The sequence below is a fragment of the Paramormyrops kingsleyae genome, chromosome 23 (genome assembly GCF_048594095.1).
Source record: "Paramormyrops kingsleyae isolate MSU_618 chromosome 23, PKINGS_0.4, whole genome shotgun sequence".
NCBI classification, from domain to species: domain Eukaryota; kingdom Metazoa; phylum Chordata; class Actinopteri; order Osteoglossiformes; family Mormyridae; genus Paramormyrops; species Paramormyrops kingsleyae.
The window spans coordinates 6,599,429-6,617,551 of record NC_132819.1 but is presented as its reverse complement, the minus strand read 5'-3'; the positions used below and the strand labels follow the sequence as shown (position 1 = coordinate 6,617,551).

The following is an 18,123-nucleotide window of genomic DNA, read 5'->3' as shown; positions in this document are numbered from 1 at the left end:
GATAGCCAGTGCCTTTAAAACTGTCTTAAATATTTTTGTGGTGCAGAGTTCAGAAGAGGCAGTAAGGGAAGCCTTTCTCACACAGTACAGCTGCTGGATCCCCAGCCAGGGAGTCGTCTGGCCCAGTAGATACAAGCTTTCAGATTATTATTAATAATTAAAATGATTAGATCCTGGTCCGTTTTGTTTCATGGTTAAATAACCACATACGATATAGTACAATAATGACTCAGCTGCTCTCTGAGTCTCTTTGCCTATACAAAGCTGGCCTCTGTTCCTATGAGCAAACACAGCATGTTACGTGAATCAGGCCCCTAGAGACTCTCCGGTTGACGCAAAAGGGGGCCACTCTGATCATCACAATCCAAGTAACCGCTATCGAACTCTTCATGCGATCTTCTTAATTATGCTGAGACACAGTGATGTATCTAGGGCAGTGTTTCCCAACTTGGTCCTTGGGAATCCAAAGTCCACGTTTTTACCAGGAGCTGGGAGGGAGCAAAAATGTGGACAGTCTGGCAGGGAGCTTGGGGGGAGCAAAAACATGGACTGACTGTGGGTCCCCAAGGACCAGATTGGGAAGCACTGATCTAGGATTTAAATCTCTCCATCTGGCAAGCATTTCGCATGACTAAGAGTGAAAGGGTGGGGCAAGGTATTAAGTGCTCAGGTGAAGGGTTAGCTCTGAGGCGGCGGCAGGGAGTGTGTATGTCTCTCAGGCACAATCTCAGCAGTGAGCAAACACGGAGTCCAGTGATCAGGGATGCGATAAGTAGCATCACTTCTGATGGAAGCCAGGCAGACAAAAATGGATAATGTTTGCCTTTGAAGGAAGGAGTTAACCTAAGATAAAAACCCATCGAATTATGAAGACCAGCAGGTGAAATACAGGAAGAAAGTGATATAAAACTAGTCCTTTTAGCCTTAAGTGTTAACGATCCAGTCGGGGAACTGGGGGTGGATAAAAGCTTGGTGGGTCAGGGTACTTTGATCAGAAGGTTCCTGGTTCAAATACCCAGAGGAGAATAGTTCAGGTCCAGAAAGTACAAATCCAGACCGAGATTGTGTTTCGACCAACTAGTTGAGTATAAGGAGTCACAGTCACAGAGTTTTCAACTGGTTGGTTGAAACAAAATCTTGGTCTGCATCTTTCATTTCTGGACCTGAACTACCCACCTCTACAAATTCCAGAGTCGGAAGAGTTGGGCCTTTGAGCAAAGCTATTAACCCCCAGCTGCTCCAGGGACAGTCTGACCCTGCTTTGAAATGTACATTTCCATACTTAGCAGGTGCTTTTGTCCAACGCAACATACAATGGGGCAAATAGCACATTACAAACATTCATGCTGTTAAGGAATCGGCTAGGCAAAAGTGCAGCTAGGCTGAGCTTCTAATGAATTCCCAAGTTTCGGAACAGGAACTACACAACACCTACACAAATATGCATATAACTGTTAACAAAGTAAAAACCTAATTATACTATTCATGGGCCAGTAAGTGCATCAAAATATCATTCAAAGAACATAAAGAGGCATCAGGTTAGTAGAGGATGTTGATTTGGATGAACAGAATTTGCTGAATAGATCAATTGTAAATTGGAATTGCTGTTGCATCATTGGGACACTGGGAAATATCCAGCATTATACAGTAGATCAACAAAGAATCAAATGATAAGCTATGCAAGCTGCAGGAAAATAGTTGTTAATAATGTACCTAGAGCACCAAGAACTGATCAAGCACAGATCAAGAGCGTAAACTAAAGGACATTACGGAGGAATTAATAAGTGCAGATCTAGCTAGGAATATTACCAGCTGTCATGTTTCACATAAGCTGTTCAGTGCAGTACAGTGGTCTGTCAATACAGTGCAGTTACAGGATCGCAATCCAGGAGCAGGAATCCGAGGTGGAAGGGCACTGTGGACGTGTCTGTAGGTCAAGGCATTCAGCTGTCTACATGTCAAGAAGGAAAAAAAAACAACGAAGATCCCCAATTCAATTAGTCGGGAGATCCTGGTGCTCCTCATCTGGAAACAAAATGAGATTGCCTCTCATCCAGTCACAGACAGCATTCTGCTTTAGCAGGCCTGTGGAGCATTATCGCCCTCTAGTGGTGTCATGCTGTCATTTCACCCGTTGTTGTATCTCTTACCACTGCTCTTTCTCTCTCTCTCTCTCTCTCTCTCTCTCCCCTTCCCCTGGCAGAGTCGCCCATTATAATGACACAGCGGCAGATATATTCAAGAATGACATGCCCTTCAGAGCCATGATGGCAGGGACACTCATGCGGAGTGTGCAAGACGGAGTGGGGAGGGTGAGCGTCCGGAGGGAACAGGAGAGGCGAAGCAGCGGCTGATAATGGGCGACACTATATCACTTTTGTGATCAGTTTTTGAAAGGGGAAAATTAGGGTTTGCCTGGACTAGAAACTGATTCAGCCCCTGAGGACCTCGGGGAGCGGGGGACGGACGAGAAGTTTAGCTGTGGCGATAGGTGGGGTGGATGGGGGGGGGGAATCTAGGCTCACTTAACGTCAAGTGAGTATTCAACTCAAATCTGAAACCTGTGCCTTCAAAATCACAATCTCTATTACCACATGTCCAAGGAAAATGCTGCTGAAGACCCCAGGACTGTAGACAGCTAATAAACACAAGATACACAACAGAGAGGAGTAGATGGCAGGAATGTGATGAGGGCGGAATGTGATACCTATTCAGGGTGATGGGGGTCCAGAGCCTATGAGTGCAAGGCAGGGAACAACCCAGGATGGGGAGCCAACCCATCAGAGGGGGTGCGCACACACACACACACGCACACACACACACGCACACACACACACACGCAGTTGACTAATCACACCTTTTTGGGGACCGCTCATTCATTTCTATGGGAAAAATGCTAATGCTAACTATGACACCCTTATCCCCCACCCTGCCCTAACCATAACCTTAAGTAACCAAGCAAAATACAAGAGTTTTTGCATTTTTAGTTTTCTCATCGCAGTGACGGATTTTTATAAAATAAAGTTTTACCATATGGGAACCAGGAAACTGGTCCCCATAAGGTAAAAAAAATGGGTATTCATCACATTGTGGGGACATTTGGTACCCACAAGGTAAGGTATACCTGGACCACATATGTGGGCAATTTGGTAACTCCAATCAGCCTATGCATGTTTTTGGACTGTGGTGGGGCAACTGGAGAAAACCCCATGATGACACAGGGAGAACATGCAAACTCCACACACATAGAGCGATGGCAGAGATTTGAACCCTGATCCCAGAGGTGGAGGCAACAGTGCTAAATACTGCACCACCGTGGACCCACTGCACCACCAAAGCTCTACTGCACCACCGTGGCCCCACTGCACCACCAAACCTCTACTGCACCACCGTGGCCCCACTGCACCACCAAAGCTCTACTGCACCACCGTGGCCCCACTGCACTAGGAGAAATACAGCAGTTTGCACATATAAGTGCAGAAAGTTGACACAGGTGTCAGATGACATACATCCATAAATGCCCCCCCACCCAATCTTAATGCGCCTGTTATCCTGGCGTCCCAGCGCTTCGGTGATCTGCGATAATCAGCACAGTGTTAATGCTGGAGGCCAACCTTCAATGACACACCTCCATCCTAACGCCTCTCAGCTGACCTTACCCCAGAGAACGGCCACACCGGCAACTACAGCAGAACCCCCCAGGACAGATCTTGGAGCGAGGAGAGGGAGACGGCGTGTTTGTGCACGGGGTAGCTGAAGGACAACAAAGTCCCCTGGACAGCCTTCTTGCTGGATCTCCATGACACTGAGGTCTTCTGATACTAAACCTGTTCTTTGACTCAACATTTTCTTTTTTGTTTACTATTCTTTCCGCAGGTATAACGCAAGTTGGCAATACCGGTGTGGACCAGGCACCCAGGTGCCTTCCAGCAGACAGTAAACAGTGGTACAGTCCCAGGGACAGAGGCTGACAGGAGAGCAAGTTAGAATCAGCGGCGTGAAGCTCATCACTCCATCTTCCCGGGTCCCCCTGGTCCAGCTGTCTCTGCACACTGTTCACCACACGGTGATTTCTGCCCCCCCCCCCCCCCACTTCCGCAACCTACACCCTCATGTCTCTCATCCATAACTCTCTCTCCCTCCCTTGCTCTATCTCTTTTTCTTCTCTGCGTCAGCCAATCAAAGAGAAGCCCAGAGGAACAGAGCTTTCCAAATAAACAGGAAAATGGCATCCGTAAGAGGAGGGCGAACGGATATTTTATCAAATGTCACCCATTTCTATTAAAGCCTTCTCGCATACTGAGCAGCTGGAGTCAGTCAGAGTTTCTTCTGCTTCTATCAGTCTGCCCTGTGAATCCTGACCGCGACCTGTAGCTTGCCAGAGTGCAACTCCAACCATTTAAAATGTTGCATGGTCAGTGGAACAGAATAAAATGCATGTTACAATAACTACCGCAATTAGTGCCACAAAAATGGTAATTAGTTCTGTGACTTCATGCTTCCTTATATGCTTATAGTTCATTTTTTATCATTATGTATTGGAAAATAAAGTTTTGTTCCCCTTCTGATTAAATTTTCATTGATAGTTCAAGGATAGGAAAAAATATATATAATATTTATGTGATAATACTTCTGTTTTAACCTCTAATCCCCATTGTCCATAATCCACAGGTAAGGAGTAAACACTGATGAATCACTTGCTGGGAATTGTGTGTAAAAAGCAGAGTGTATGGATAATGAGACTGGATCATTAACATTTAAGACTAAAAGGACTAGTTTCATATCATATGACAAGAAAGGAATCACCCATGCAACTATAACGGCTTATTCTGGTCATGGGTACAGGTGCCTGTCCCAGGCGATAAGTGGCAGCGCAAATGAGGCGACCGCCCATCGCAGGAATTTAGGGACGACAATTAGCCAGACTGCAGATCTTTGGAACTTAGGAGGAGACTCACACGACACGGGAGGAGCTCGCAAACCGGAGGAGCGTGGGTGGGGGGACGAGGAGTCAAAATCTCAGCCCTGAAGGCGGGAGGCAAACAAAAATATTTCTGTTTTGTCGCATACAAACAAGCGCAGCCAGTGCAATGATGTGGTGGTTAGCGCTGTTACCTCAGCTCTGGGCGTGGGGTTCAAGTCCAGCTCCTGGAGGAGCTTACATGTTCTCCCTGGGTCTCTCCCACCCCCATTTGATTTAATCAGATTGCCTTTAGGTGTGAATGGTGTGCCCATCCTGCAGCATTCCCTGTGAACAGGCCCTACCCTCTGTAGCATAGCATGCCACAAGCAAAGTAGCGCATGACATAATCATGTTTTTGGAAAGATTCTTGAAATCATTCTTCCTTCCCCCTCTCCTCATATCAGCTGTGCACTAAACCACCAGCCCGGGTCATTATACACACCTTCCTTGATACGTGAATCTACAATGTGACTCGCATCTGTGCAGACTGGATTATTTGCTTCACCTACAACAAACCTGCAACCTTCGCCAACAAAGAGATCTTCCCAGTGTCTCTTGGGATGCCGTGCGATTTGTTCAGCCCCCCCCCCCCCCCACCCCATTAATGGCCCATGGCCCATGCGGCTGGTAGCAAACTCCCCAAAAATCCCAAAAACCACAGCCCGTGCGCAGGAAGCTGTCGATTCATATTCCAGTCAGGACAGTCTCGCAAGGCACTGCTTCATGGAAGATACAGCAATTATAATCAGGTTTAACTAACATGTTGAGCAAGATAAAACACACCCTGGCTTACTAAGGGGAAAAAAATGATTTAAGGAAACCATAATGCCAGAAGAGAGATGTAAACTGACTAGCAGGAGCAGAATGTAAACATTAATCTCCATGCCTTGTGACATGACTGTGTGTGGCAGGGCGATCTCCTCGATGTATTGCAAACGGTTGGGCAACTGTGTTAGTCACACGGAAAAAGGGGAGAGGAGATGCTTAATCTATGGAGCACAATAAATCAGAAACCCGTCTGGGCACCAAGAACATTGTGTGCTCGTAAAAGTCCATCTCTGCGGCTAAACAATCGAATGGTATAATTCTCCCGCCCAACAATGAGTAAACAATGAGTAGCTTTGTCATGGTTTCCGATGAGTAGGCCCTGAGTAGCAAGGTCTGATTGACAATAGAGTTGGGGCTACATGACTAAAGGAGTTCTACAGCTGAACATTAATCATTAATTAATTAATATTAATCCAGTACTGATCCTCTGGGTTGAAGAGAATAAACATAAATTTTAAATAAGAGCATCATCTTGAATGAGAAGATGAGCTTTCGCTTAAATTCATACCAGAAACAAAACCAAAAGCTGCAAAATATGGAAGGAATGGTCTTACTGTAAAGAGATATGGTTCTTCCATGTGGGTGTGTCGCATTTGTCTGTGAGTCGTCGTGACTGTAAGTGTTTGCATGCTATTTGCAAGCTTCTATCTATTTGTTTCTCAAAGTAAACACGCACATGCCCCGCCCATTACCTCATACCTTTCTGCTTGCGCTTTGTATCTATTTCAGGTGCCTCCCCATTGAAGAGATGAGACACACGTCCCGTCAGGATACACTGCTCTGGCGTACAGGGCATGACAGTCTATCGCTGTGTCTCCGTACTGGACTCCGCGCTGAAGTTCGCTGGCGAGCTCACCCTCAAACACCAAGGCAGGTAAGATAGCTTCGTGTTTTAGCTAATAGCGCACTAAGCAACAGCTGTGTCTTGGTGGAGTGCATATACTGCCTTTGATGTATGCTTCTAGCTTCAGGATGTCTCAATACTTATGGAACCCAAAATATGAGAGCAGTAGGTTTTAACAAGGGTGTTGGTTTGGTTTCAACACTGATTGAGACCAAATCAGCCCCGAACCCTCTGCCTTCCTAAACACACACGGTACTCCCGCAATATCGGTAAGGACATGTCCCCACTCCCCATGCCCAAATCTACACCCTGGGGCTTTTAGGCTTGTGAGGTATTTTGAGAGTTGTCTTTTTTGACCATTTGGATACCTTTGGCAAGCAGTATTGACTGTGCCGACAGCTCATCATATTTTCGGAAGTCAGAGGAGCAATAAAATGCTTTGAAGCCCCTGGGCTATTTTATTTGTCAGACCGACCCCCCCCCCCCCTCCCCCTCGCGAATGTGCCTTGACGATGTCGCTGGTGACCAGGGTAGGGGACTGGCAACAGTAAAAGTTGTCAAATGGGGATTTAGCCCGGGTTAGCCCATGCTTTAAAGACAACACAGGTTTATTTATTTAGCACATTTTCACATTAAATAAGATCAAGTTATAGCAATTGTTAATGTTTTTAGCCTGATTTTAAAGGTGGCGACATTTGGTGCATTTCTGATCTCCTCGGGGAGTAGCTTCCAGCTATGAGCAGCAGAACAGCTGAATGTCCTTTGGCCTTACTTACTTACTTACTTACTTACTTACTTACTTACTCACTTTTCAGTCTTGACACTATTAGTTGACGAGATCCTAATCATCTTAGTGGTACTGCTGTCAGAAATAAATCAAAGAGGTTTATGGGTGGGAAGTTTCAAGTATGTCATCTATAGAAGACATACCAGAATAAAACCCGAGAAATACAGAGGAGAGGTTAGGCATGTACATAACAAGGATGTAATACGATTGACCTTTAAGTAAATATCATATGTACATAGAAACTCTGTACATCATGCATAGTCAGACAGGTTTTCATCAACCTTTTAATTTAGGAAGTTGAACATCTCTGAAAGATTAATGGTTCTGGGTCTGAACAGGTGTTTGCAAATGTGTGAAAGAAGAGGAACAGACTAGAAGGTGAGCTGGAACCCTGTTTTCCTATCATGTTCCTGACCTCCTAAAAACCCATGTAACCACCTCACTTTCTGAAAGATCTCGGATCGTCGTGTGACCGATATGTTCAGTTTTTTTTTTCAGAATGATAAATTAGTGCCAACAGATGTAGCTATAGGTGTGAGTGTGCCCTGCGATGGGTTGACGCCCCATCCTGGGTTGTTCCCTGCCTTGCGCCTGTAGGCTCCAGGATACTGTAGGCTCCCAAACCTCCCGCGTTTTCAGAAAATGGATGGTGGATGAATGGACGTAGTTATAGTCTCTACTGATGCCAATAGATGATAAAATAGATGTAAAAATAAGGAAATTAAGTAAAGAAGTAAAATATTTAAAAACGTAAGTGAATGTTCCAAATAATCCTGAAATCTTTACTATTTATTTTTATTGATGTTTTATATAGATCATGAGATAATGTAATAATTAATCATTCACAAAAGGCGTTCAGGTTCAATAGCCTTTCTGAAATTGCAAAAATGTTTGGCATGTGAACTATTTTCTACTGCTTGAAAGGTCTGGGGATGGTGACTTGGGGACATTCTTTTCCCTGGTTCAGGATCAGCTAATCGCCCCACCGCCCCCCAGCCGCTGAGATGAACTGGACTTCCTTGTGGGGCCTCATCGGTGGGGTGACCCAGCACTCCACGGTGCTGGGTCGGGTCTGGTTCTCCCTGGTCCTCATCTTCCGGCTGCTGATCTTCGTGGTGGTGGCTCAGCAGGTGTGGAACGACGAGACCACCCAGTTCATCTGCAACACAGCTCAGCCGGGCTGCCGTAACGTTTGCTACGACACAATGTTCCCGGTTTCGCCGGCACGACTCTGGGCCCTGCAGCTCATCGCCATCATCTGCCCCTCACTCATGGTCTCCGCGCACATCAAGTACCGCCAGGAGAAGGACAAGCGGTTCTCAGCGGCCAACAGGGGGGTTCACCTGTACGCCAACCCCACCAAGAAACGCAGAGGCCTCTGGTGGACCTACCTGTTCAGCCTCTTCCTGAAGGCCGGCTTCGACATTGGCTTCCTGTACGTCTTCTTCCACATATACCGCTACAACATACCGCAACTCTACCCGTGTTCCCTGGAACCCTGCCCCAACACGGTAGATTGCTTCATCTCCAGGCCCACTGAGAAGAAGGTGTTCATCATCTTCATGGCGGTCTCCTCGGTCGTCTGCATCCTGCTGTGTCTCTGCGAGATTTGCTACCTAATGTGCCGCTGCTGCTGGAACTGGGAGCGCATCCTCAGCCGGAGGGCAGAGGGTCACGACCCCACAGTCACCGCAGAGACCCAGCTAGCCACTCAGCAGCAAGCCTCCGGCAAGCTGATCTTCCAGCACAATGACATCGTCACGGAGCATGATTCCAGCACCAGCAAAAAGCTGTAGGTATGGAGACTGACGCAAACTGCCCGTTCCTCCGTCAGTTACACACGGGGCTTAACCGGCCAGGCTAGCGAGGAAATGCCCAGGAAGCAAAGGACACCCACCAAGGTGGATGGGGTACCGGGACACACACACAATATTGGCAGCTAAATCTCACCAATAAGGTTAAATGTCTTTGGTTTGTGGGAGGAGCTTCACAAGAAAGCTTAATAGAATTCAAAGCCATATCCCCAGCAATGATGGCATTCACTGTGCCCCATCAATCTGGAATCTGAATTACAGTCACCGAATTACCGGGGGCTTGGAATGTTCATGGAAATGTTAAATTAAAATAACGGAACACTGGAATGCATCTTAGGGGAGACATTCAAACATTTGCATTCTTTGTAGTCATTGTATGTGGCTGGATAATCACAAGAGAAATTTCTCAACAGCTACAACAGCAAAATTAGCTGTTTTAATGACAGTTATTGCACAAGAGGAGACATGATTTGGTCATTCCTTTGGCACTCCCATGTCTGAGCATCATCTGGATATGTTTATGACAAACTTCAATTACTTTGTATATGTTTTGTATAATATATTTAATCAAAATGTTGAATAATAGAATAAAACAGGAATGAAAGCACATTTTAACATTGCTCTTTGTAATAATCATCTCCTTTTCAGAATTATTTGAATCCTGACCTACTTTAAGGGAGATATGACCTATGTAACTGTGAAAAATCAATAAGACCTTGAGTAGTAGCTAGTCTTGTCTACCTTCACTGGAAGGCCACAAATATTGATGTCATCAGCACCTGAAAACCATCCAGTACATATTTATTGCTTTGTAAAGAAAAAATGAACAACTCATATCTGTTTGTCTAGTTTCTTGTGTGAATACATGAGTGTTTGCAATGAGTTCAGCTGAGGTCTATCATAAACTAGGGGTGCACTCAGAAGCTATGTTCCTGAAACTTCCTTGTGCTTCCTTGTGTGAAGCAGCACCTCTCTTCAGTGCAAAATCGGTTCAATGGCTGCAAATTTCGCAGCACTGCTCCCTTGCCTTCCCCTGGGACTCTCAATTGCACAGAGCTGTCAGGTAGCCTAGTGAGGGCACGGCGCCCAAATCTTGACGGCTTTACTTCAGCGCTGAAGCTGACAGCTTGACTGGGGAAACGCGAGTCAGAGGCTGTTAGGGGGCAGCCTTCTGTAAAACATATAAGATGTGAATTTATGGAGGCAGCACACATGGCCCTCAGTCCCTGCCTCCAAAGAAACGCCACCCGCCCTCTCGAGAAGATGACGGAAGGAATGATTTGAGAGGAGGGAGACAGGCCTGAGCCTTTGGTGCAGATCTGAGTGAGAAAGTGATGATGGAGACGGGACCAGTAAGACAAGTACAGTGATGGTATGCATATCTTATTATGTGTGTGTGAGGCTGTCTCCCTGTAATTACCACGGCACAGGGTATGTCCAAAATTGCATACTTGTTTGCTATGTAGTAGGCAAAATATAGTATGCAAAGTGAGCAGTATGTCCGAATACTCAGTATGGATGAGACAATAGTTGAATGGTACCCGGATCACATGCTACATTATGCCAGATCCTCAGTATGGATGAGACAGTAGACGGACGGTACCCAGATGACATACTACATTCTGCCAGATACTCAGTATGGATGAGACAATAAGTGAATGGTACCCAGGTAACATACTTCATATATGGCGCAATTCCGAAGTGTGCAACCAATGGATGTTATGCTGTCCCACAAGACCATGGGAACTGCACCCATATACGAAGAACGTTTAACAACAATATGGTGGAGGAAGTGCCATCTCTGTATAAATGTCAATAGAAAACAACAGCCAGTTACATAAGTCGGTTAGAATATGTACTTTTGTTCATTGACAGTTTTTAACTTTCCCGGGGGCTAAAGCTTCATCATTCCTAATGCATGCATACTGTTTTCATGCAAACATACAATACTACAGGCACTAGGCTTCTAACACAATTCAAAGCTTACTCTGTTAGCATGCGATTTCGAATGCACCCGCAGAGTGGTTCTTAAACAGGGTAGTTATCACACCTGGGGGACAATATCCATCTGGGCTCTGGCCAAACAGATGGCAGCCCTCCCTCCTGACAGTGCTGGTCAGGTCGCCTGCCAGAACCTGACAGGTACACGCCGCCTGTCCAAAAAAACCACAGCAATGCCAGCATTTATCCCAGCGGCTCTTGCAGCTGTTGCCTTCCTTAAAAGCCATGGGGTAGTAGAAAAGTGGATAAGATTGTGAATAATCGTCAATTCCCTTATGGCTTAGACAGTGCATGGAGCTCAGTCACTCGGTGAGTCAGTGTGGAGTAGCAGCAGCCTGTATATTTACTAACCAAAGCATTGTGTATGAGAAATGACATCAAACTGAATGTAAATATATATCACATGTAGTGAGCAGCTGTGAAAACTAAGAGTTTGACAATGCAAACAAAAACAGATGGCACCCTTCCGTCAAATGCAGCGCTGAAACCTGACCAATAAGGCCCAGGTAAATATCGCATAATCTGTGGAGCCGGAGGAGCTCTTCTGTCACGTTGACCAGACGAGGCCGTGTGCAATTGCGTCTCCCAGCTGCACCTGTCTCGGCGACATTCCTTTTTAAAGGAATGTGGTCTGACTGTCCCTGAATCGAATCAGCTAGTCTGGGCTATGAGAGAAAAAGAAAAAAATAATAATTTTCAGAGAAATTGGATCTACTGGTTCTTCGAGTTGAACGCATGCCTGAATGGCTTTTATTTTGAAAACCCCCTCATTAAACCATGCTGTAGTTGGCTTAAAAACTTACAATCATTTATTTAGTATACAATACCCGAGTTCCCTCACCTTACTGTACTTCTGCTTCATTAAGTTATGAACTTGGTTCTTCCTCAATGCTGTAATTCCATAAATTAATTTCCTTAAAACCCTAAAACAAAAGACACAGACGTATACTATATGCAGTGCTAAATATAAATAAATCTGTGTCGAGAAAACCATACTTTATTCCCGAATCTCTATTGTTCCACATAGAAGCACTATAGAAGTTTAAAAGTGATAACAAGGTTCAAGACTGCATTTGTGTCAGCCTGTGTGTGCTTTTTGGTGATTACGGCAGAATCAGTTATTTTAAATAAATAATTAATAATTACTAATCATGATATTTTCCATTTATAAATTGGAGCCATTGTAGCATTCTTAACCAAAATAACTTTTAATGGCGATTAACTGTATTTACTTTGATAACTTGTGAATTTCCTCGATTTTTTGTTTTTCCAGCGGCAGTGCAAAACTCGCGTACTTTCAAACTAATAAGAATAATGAAATCGAAAAAATAAAACAATAAAAAACGCTATTAAATAGTAGATTTTTTTAAGTTAAATTACCAGAAAACAACACGCTACTGCTATACGATGTAGCCTATCTGAGGGAAAGGTGTATACAGTCGAGAGCTCGAAACGCGTGCTGATGACTTTTTTGTCCAACTCACTACCCCGTAAATTTCGTTTCATCAAACTGACAAATCGTTCAGCCATTGGCGAGTTTTTCATGGCCATTGCGTAACAGGAACTAAACTAATCAGTGTGCTTGGGGGCGGGCATTCTAAAGGCGGAAGTGTGGTTTGTCTTGCTGTAAGCGTAAAGGTGAGTGAGTTTTTGAGCCGCTGGAAAGTGGCTGGTATATACGATTCTGTCTTTTTATATGTGACCTATGGTCAACGCCATGACATGACTTCTGTTTTGTAATGCTTGCAAAGCGTGTTAAAGAACAATTAAACACCCTAAAGTATAAAAGACGTGCACTTCGACTGTCGTTCACATACCTATGCATTCCCATTAGTTTAGTTGTCATGGTTTTGCATGGGGTTTTTTAGATATGTAGCACAGTAGTTACTCCTGTGGTAATAAAAATTAATAAGTTATAGCATTAAGCTTTAACTATGCATTCAGATGTGGAAGGTGGTGTTTCCTCGAAGTAGCTATGCTTGATTTGACAAATGGCTGCGTACTTTCCGGTGAAGTTTAACGGACGTTATGCTGTATATTATAGTTGTCATGTTTATTGTGTTTTGTATGGAAAATGAACGAAGCATCGTTAACATAAACTGCGTATTTGTTTATTTAATTACTTTGCAGTTGTGGTCCAGCGTGCAGATATGTGGCCAGTGTTGTGGACCGCCATGCGAACGTACGCCCCCTACGTAACCTTCCCAGTAGCCTTTGTGGTGGGGGCTGTGGGTTATAATTTAGAGTGGTTCATTCGGGGCACCCCGGCTCGGCAGCAAGAGGAGAGGGGGATCCTGGAGCAGAGGGAGGACCGCAAACTGGAGGAGCTTGTGGGGCAGGACGTCACTCAGGTCACCAGCCTGAAGGAGAGGCTGGAGTTCACGCCGAGGGCGGTACTGAACCGAAACCGCCCAGAGAAAAGCTAAAGGTGCCTGCCATGTAGAGCCACGCGAAGGGGTTAATGTCACCTATCGTTATGCCTGTTGCCTAACAAAGGACTGTTGTTAGGCATATTGTTCATTTGTTCTACAAGTTTAATCTCTGATGCCTAATTGAGGAGGAATGTTGGCTGGACTTCTTTTTGTGTCGAAGTATTATGTGTATTTTTCATGACAGTCTGAAAGTCGCAAGTCATGAAATGGATATCGTAACATCTGAGACATTTTCCCTCAGTTAATGTTCAGTAAAGGTTCGTATGAGACCTGCAGACTATTGTTTTTCCCTTAGATTCGTAGTATCAATTTCCTGTTGCACATGATCAGTGAACTACAGCAAAGCTGGAGCACGTCGAGATTTCAGTTGCTATTTTCCTGTGCTTCTCTCCCAAAGACAAAGCTGACAGCATGCATTCAAAAGAAGAGCAAGCAGCCCGCAAGAGACTAACCCGCCAGCGTCATAAGGGCAGAGCCTGGGGAATGTGTGACGTGCGTGACGTGTGCGCGCGGTCTGTCTCAGGAGGTCTCGGGAATGTATGCTATATTTTTTTTAATGTACCCTGCCACATTTCTGTTCTTTCACTCATCCTTTGCATATTTATTTTTCACCCAGAAGAAAAGCCACAAGCAACTCACTGTGAATTTTTGCTTTCATTTTAGAAAGTACACAGCTTACAGCAGTCCGTTAATTGCTGGAGCGTTGAAAAGTACTGAAAATGGAGTCAAATTATGTATTAATTGTGTCGGATCCATTTTACTTGCTGCTGTGTTATTGTGGATCTTTAATATTCTGTTTTGAGTCAAGAATTTCAAGTAAAATGGTAATAAATATACTATTAATTTTAAGAGCTCCTATAGTGAGTTACGTTATTGATTCCAATTGTTACCTGGTTATTATACAATGTAATATATTACAAGTATTATGTAGTGGCCTTGTAAGACCCTGAATACTACAAGTTTATAAGTACCAGAACACTAAAAAGTTGTGAAATGAGCAATTCAACAATTAGGATTAAATTATATATGCTCAATAATTTTAAACATAATACTTATTCGGGTCATTGTTATGGATGTTTTGCAATTTAGCCGCATTGAGTTAAGATGGAGCATGAATACCATACGTGTCGCGGTTCCTGTGATAACGACACAGCTGGGCCTTCCCCTATGAAGCAGAAGGTGGCACCAGCATGGCTGCTTTGACTCTGGTGAGATTCCTCCCCCCCCGAAAAAAAAAAAAAATGTTTGCAGGATGCGGATCATTATAGATCTAAGTTTTTTGTAAAACCAGTTCCAGGATAAGTGTTGTGTTTTGAGGGTTTTTTTGTCGTCATCTGGGTCGAGCGTTTAGGCCAAAATCTTGGGAAATAAGTGGGAGGGCGCCTTACTGGCTGAACTTCATTAGCTGTACGCTGTTACCTCACACCAAAGACTGGCCTTCAGCTACTTACTGCTTTTCTGCCACAAGGCTAAAAATGGACAGACAAAAGGTTGATGGTAACGTGCACATACTCTGATGAAGTCGCACTGGGATGTATATCGGGAGTAGAAATGTTTTATTCGTCTCAGTGGGAGTGGTATACAAATTAAATGCAGGCAGCCACTTCAGCACAAGCTATACATATGTTCTGTATCTATATCTTATTAATTAATGACAGTTTATTGATTCCCTTGGGGAAAAAAATCTCTTTTTGCCTACCCCATCTTGCTCTTCATGATACGTGTCACATGTATAGGTGACAGCGAGCTTGGCAGCAAAGGGGAGCCACCTGCAGGAGCTGGGGGTTAAGGGTCACGCTCAAGGACCCACACACATGACAATTCTGCTGGTACTGGGCTCAAACCAGTGACCGTCCGATCACAGGCATGGGGGCGTTTCCTGCTGGGCCGCATGCTGCCCCCTATGAAGTTGCAGTAGAAGATGCAAGTGGGTTGAGTCAGTGTCCTAATCACCCTGAGATGCTGTATGTTTTCTTGGCAGCACTGTGAACCTTGTTATGAGGGCTGCGTCACTTTTGATGGAACAAAATGGCAGTCAGTCTAAACGCATGGAGGAGCAGCCTGCTGTTGTGGTCCATATTTGGATGGTACCATCCTTTCCAAGAAGGGCAGGGAGGGCCTGGATATCAGGATCACTGGGGAGAGGTGGTTGGGAGATAAATTATTGCTTTGACATTTGTAATTTTCATCCTGAACGCAAATAAGCCAGAACAATTATTCAGTCTTGGTCTATTTGGTAAATTGCACCAGCAATCATCTAATTTTCTGTGGAATTGCACACATTTCTGCAATTCTTAACATGCATTGTATGTCTGGTGCATGGTGGTGGTAAATGCTGAGTGGCCTTCTTGGTATCATTTGATACATTTTTTTCCCCCAGTTAACATTACTTTGCCACAATAGACAGATACTGTTCTTCTTTCCCTTTCGAATATTTAAAACCTTTTTCACAGAAGCAATTTTGACATTATTGACACATTCCCCAAGCTACCCTCAGATTTCAATAATGAAATTGCAGACACCATAAGTTTTTTTAAAATCCTGAGCACAATTCATAATAGAAGAAGCCGCTGTACAATCTTCTCCATATTTCTATCCAGCTTCTAGCTGCTTATCTTGCACAGAGTCATAGGTTCCTGTTGCAGCTAAGGACTAACCACATGTCTATGGTAGGAGACCCATGCAAAGTCTGCTGGCACAGAATAGAGCTGCCGTTCCACCCTCATCTCTCTAAAGTCCCACATTTTTATTTATTTTATAAGAAGTGTGGATGAGTAGCATTTAAAAAAATGATAAATGTTCAAGTTATTTTTTGTCAGGGCTTTGTAATTTCCGCAATGATTGCATCGGTAAATCTGAGCAGTAGAATTTGTTCTTTTTTTGCGTGATGTGATGTGATCTAATCTTAGGAATGTGTTTACCTAAGTCGTCATGAGTGCATCCATCCATGTTTCATAATGGCTTATCCTGTTCCCTGTCCCAGGAGACACAGGCGGGGGTGCACTTTAGATGGGACGCTAGTGTGACAAAGGGTGCACACAGAGTTTGGGAAATTTAGGAATGCCAGTCCTATGGGATTTTTTTCTGTCTCCTCACACATTGAACCATGGGAAGGAATTGAATTCACAACCCTGGTGGAGTGAACAAGGTTAGACTATAGCATGTGCTGACCGAGCGCTCTGTCGTAAGGGGCCCCAAAGTTTCTTTTGGTTGATACAGTGGCACATAAGGGTGTAGGTAGGGCCCAAACAGTGACTTTAGCCCAGAAGCACTGAAATGGAAGGTGGTGGGGTTTGGAGGGGAAAAAATTTGTAACATAATTGGATTGGTCTGGGTTTGGGGCCCAAAATGATATGCTTTCATGGGCCCCAAAATCTCTAGGTCCCCCCCCCACCCCATGCTTCCACCCCCCTAAATCTGTGAGGCTGCATCACTAAGAAGGGAGCTGCTGCACCCCATTATGCATTTAAGAGAGCCTTAATGACATTTCTGAATTCTATTACAGTGAAAGAAAACAATGAAGTAGGTCACAGTGGATGAAAAAAACCATTAGCCTAGAATTTTAACTTCTGCCGTTGAAGTTTAAATAGTAACCTCCTTGTGCTGCCTGATTTAACAAAATAAAAAGAATAATGCAAGAAAGCTTTAGAAATAACAGGATCTGATTTATTTTAGCAAAATAATCTATGAATTGCTGAATGCTTACGAATTGCCTCAAAGGATGTTTAGGATTTGATGAAAAGAGCAAGTTTATAGGTAAAACTGGTCGCTTGGTGTTTAATCGTCAACACTCTCCAGAGGGTGAAACTACAAATATACTTCCCACCCCATAAAACCTGTTTTCTGAGCTCCTGCCTGCTGTCAGTAAGGCAGATGCCTCTATCTAAACTGTAGAGTCGGGCACGCTGCCTGACGCCTGGGCTGTGACCTCAGCCAGGCCCAAAATGGTTTTGTGGTATGAATGTATGACACAGAGCCTCGGAGCAATTTAATAGCGATAACAGGGTGAAATATATGTGTGCAAGAGACAGAAAGATGAATAATGTAGTTGACCACAATGGTTGACATGAATAATGATAACGACTCCATATCTGAGTGGAAAGAAACCCTTAATCCCACAGGACTGGATCTGTCCCAAACCCCAGATCGGAAACAGATTTCAGGATCCTGACTCCCGTTTACTTGCTTTCACAGCATTGGATCAGTCCTTCTCTTTTCATGTGTCTCTATGAAGGCCAATAAACTGATGAGTGCTTCTCAATACCAAGAAAGCAAAGACTGTACTTGTGGTCTTGGCAAGACCAGTCTTGCTAACCTGCCTCCCAAGAACAAACTTGGGGCGCAACGAATCATGGGATTGGTCTCGTTTGGCAAGGATGCAACTGATGGATCCTTGATATTTGGAGCGGAGCAAGAATGACATTCAGGGATTTTTACTGTCCTCTGTACTTCTG

The 18,123-nt window shown here is 44.4% G+C and overlaps 2 protein-coding genes and 1 long non-coding RNA gene across 10 annotated transcripts in view; 2 read left to right on the top strand and 1 right to left on the bottom strand.

Moving 5' to 3' along the window:
* Nucleotides 1-9,851, top strand: part of LOC111854203 (gap junction beta-7 protein-like) — a 51,809-nt gene extending 41,958 nt beyond the window's left edge. The window contains exons 3-7 of one of the 5 annotated variants that reach the window (XM_072705859.1): nt 2,204-2,312; nt 3,877-4,066; nt 6,521-6,661; nt 7,761-7,800; nt 8,390-9,851. In XM_072705859.1, coding sequence (XP_072561960.1) covers nt 8,427-9,218 — 792 coding nt within the window. In that variant the 5' untranslated portion in view covers nt 2,204-2,312; nt 3,877-4,066; nt 6,521-6,661; nt 7,761-7,800; nt 8,390-8,426 and the 3' untranslated portion in view covers nt 9,219-9,851. The other 4 variants (XM_023831949.2, XR_011984991.1, XM_023831950.2 and 1 more) reach the window with 4 other exon arrangements.
* Nucleotides 9,852-9,937: 86 nt separating this feature from the next.
* Nucleotides 9,938-12,654, bottom strand: LOC111854204 (uncharacterized). The gene is made up of 3 exons (XR_002840627.2): nt 12,470-12,654; nt 12,079-12,160; nt 9,938-11,902 (listed from the first exon to the last, which is right to left on the bottom strand). It is a non-coding gene; the product is annotated as an uncharacterized lncRNA (long non-coding RNA).
* A 130-nt stretch (nt 12,655-12,784) lies between these two features.
* smim12 (small integral membrane protein 12) lies at nt 12,785-14,518 on the top strand. 4 transcript variants are annotated; one of them, XR_002840629.2, is made up of 4 exons: nt 12,785-12,875; nt 13,368-13,665; nt 13,854-13,926; nt 14,067-14,518. XR_002840629.2 is itself a non-coding variant. In XM_023831956.2 (3 exons), exon 2 carries the CDS (start codon nt 13,388-13,390, stop codon nt 13,661-13,663), a length of 276 nt encoding a protein of 91 aa, XP_023687724.1. In that variant the 5' UTR covers nt 12,785-12,875; nt 13,368-13,387; the 3' UTR covers nt 13,664-13,665; nt 14,067-14,518. The 4 variants fall into 4 exon arrangements, 3 of the variants coding, with proteins under 3 accessions (XP_023687724.1, XP_023687723.1, XP_023687722.1); XM_023831956.2 differs by lacking the exon at nt 13,854-13,926; XM_023831955.2 differs by having other exon boundaries at nt 13,854-14,518.
* Nucleotides 14,519-18,123: the final 3,605 nt, after the last annotated feature.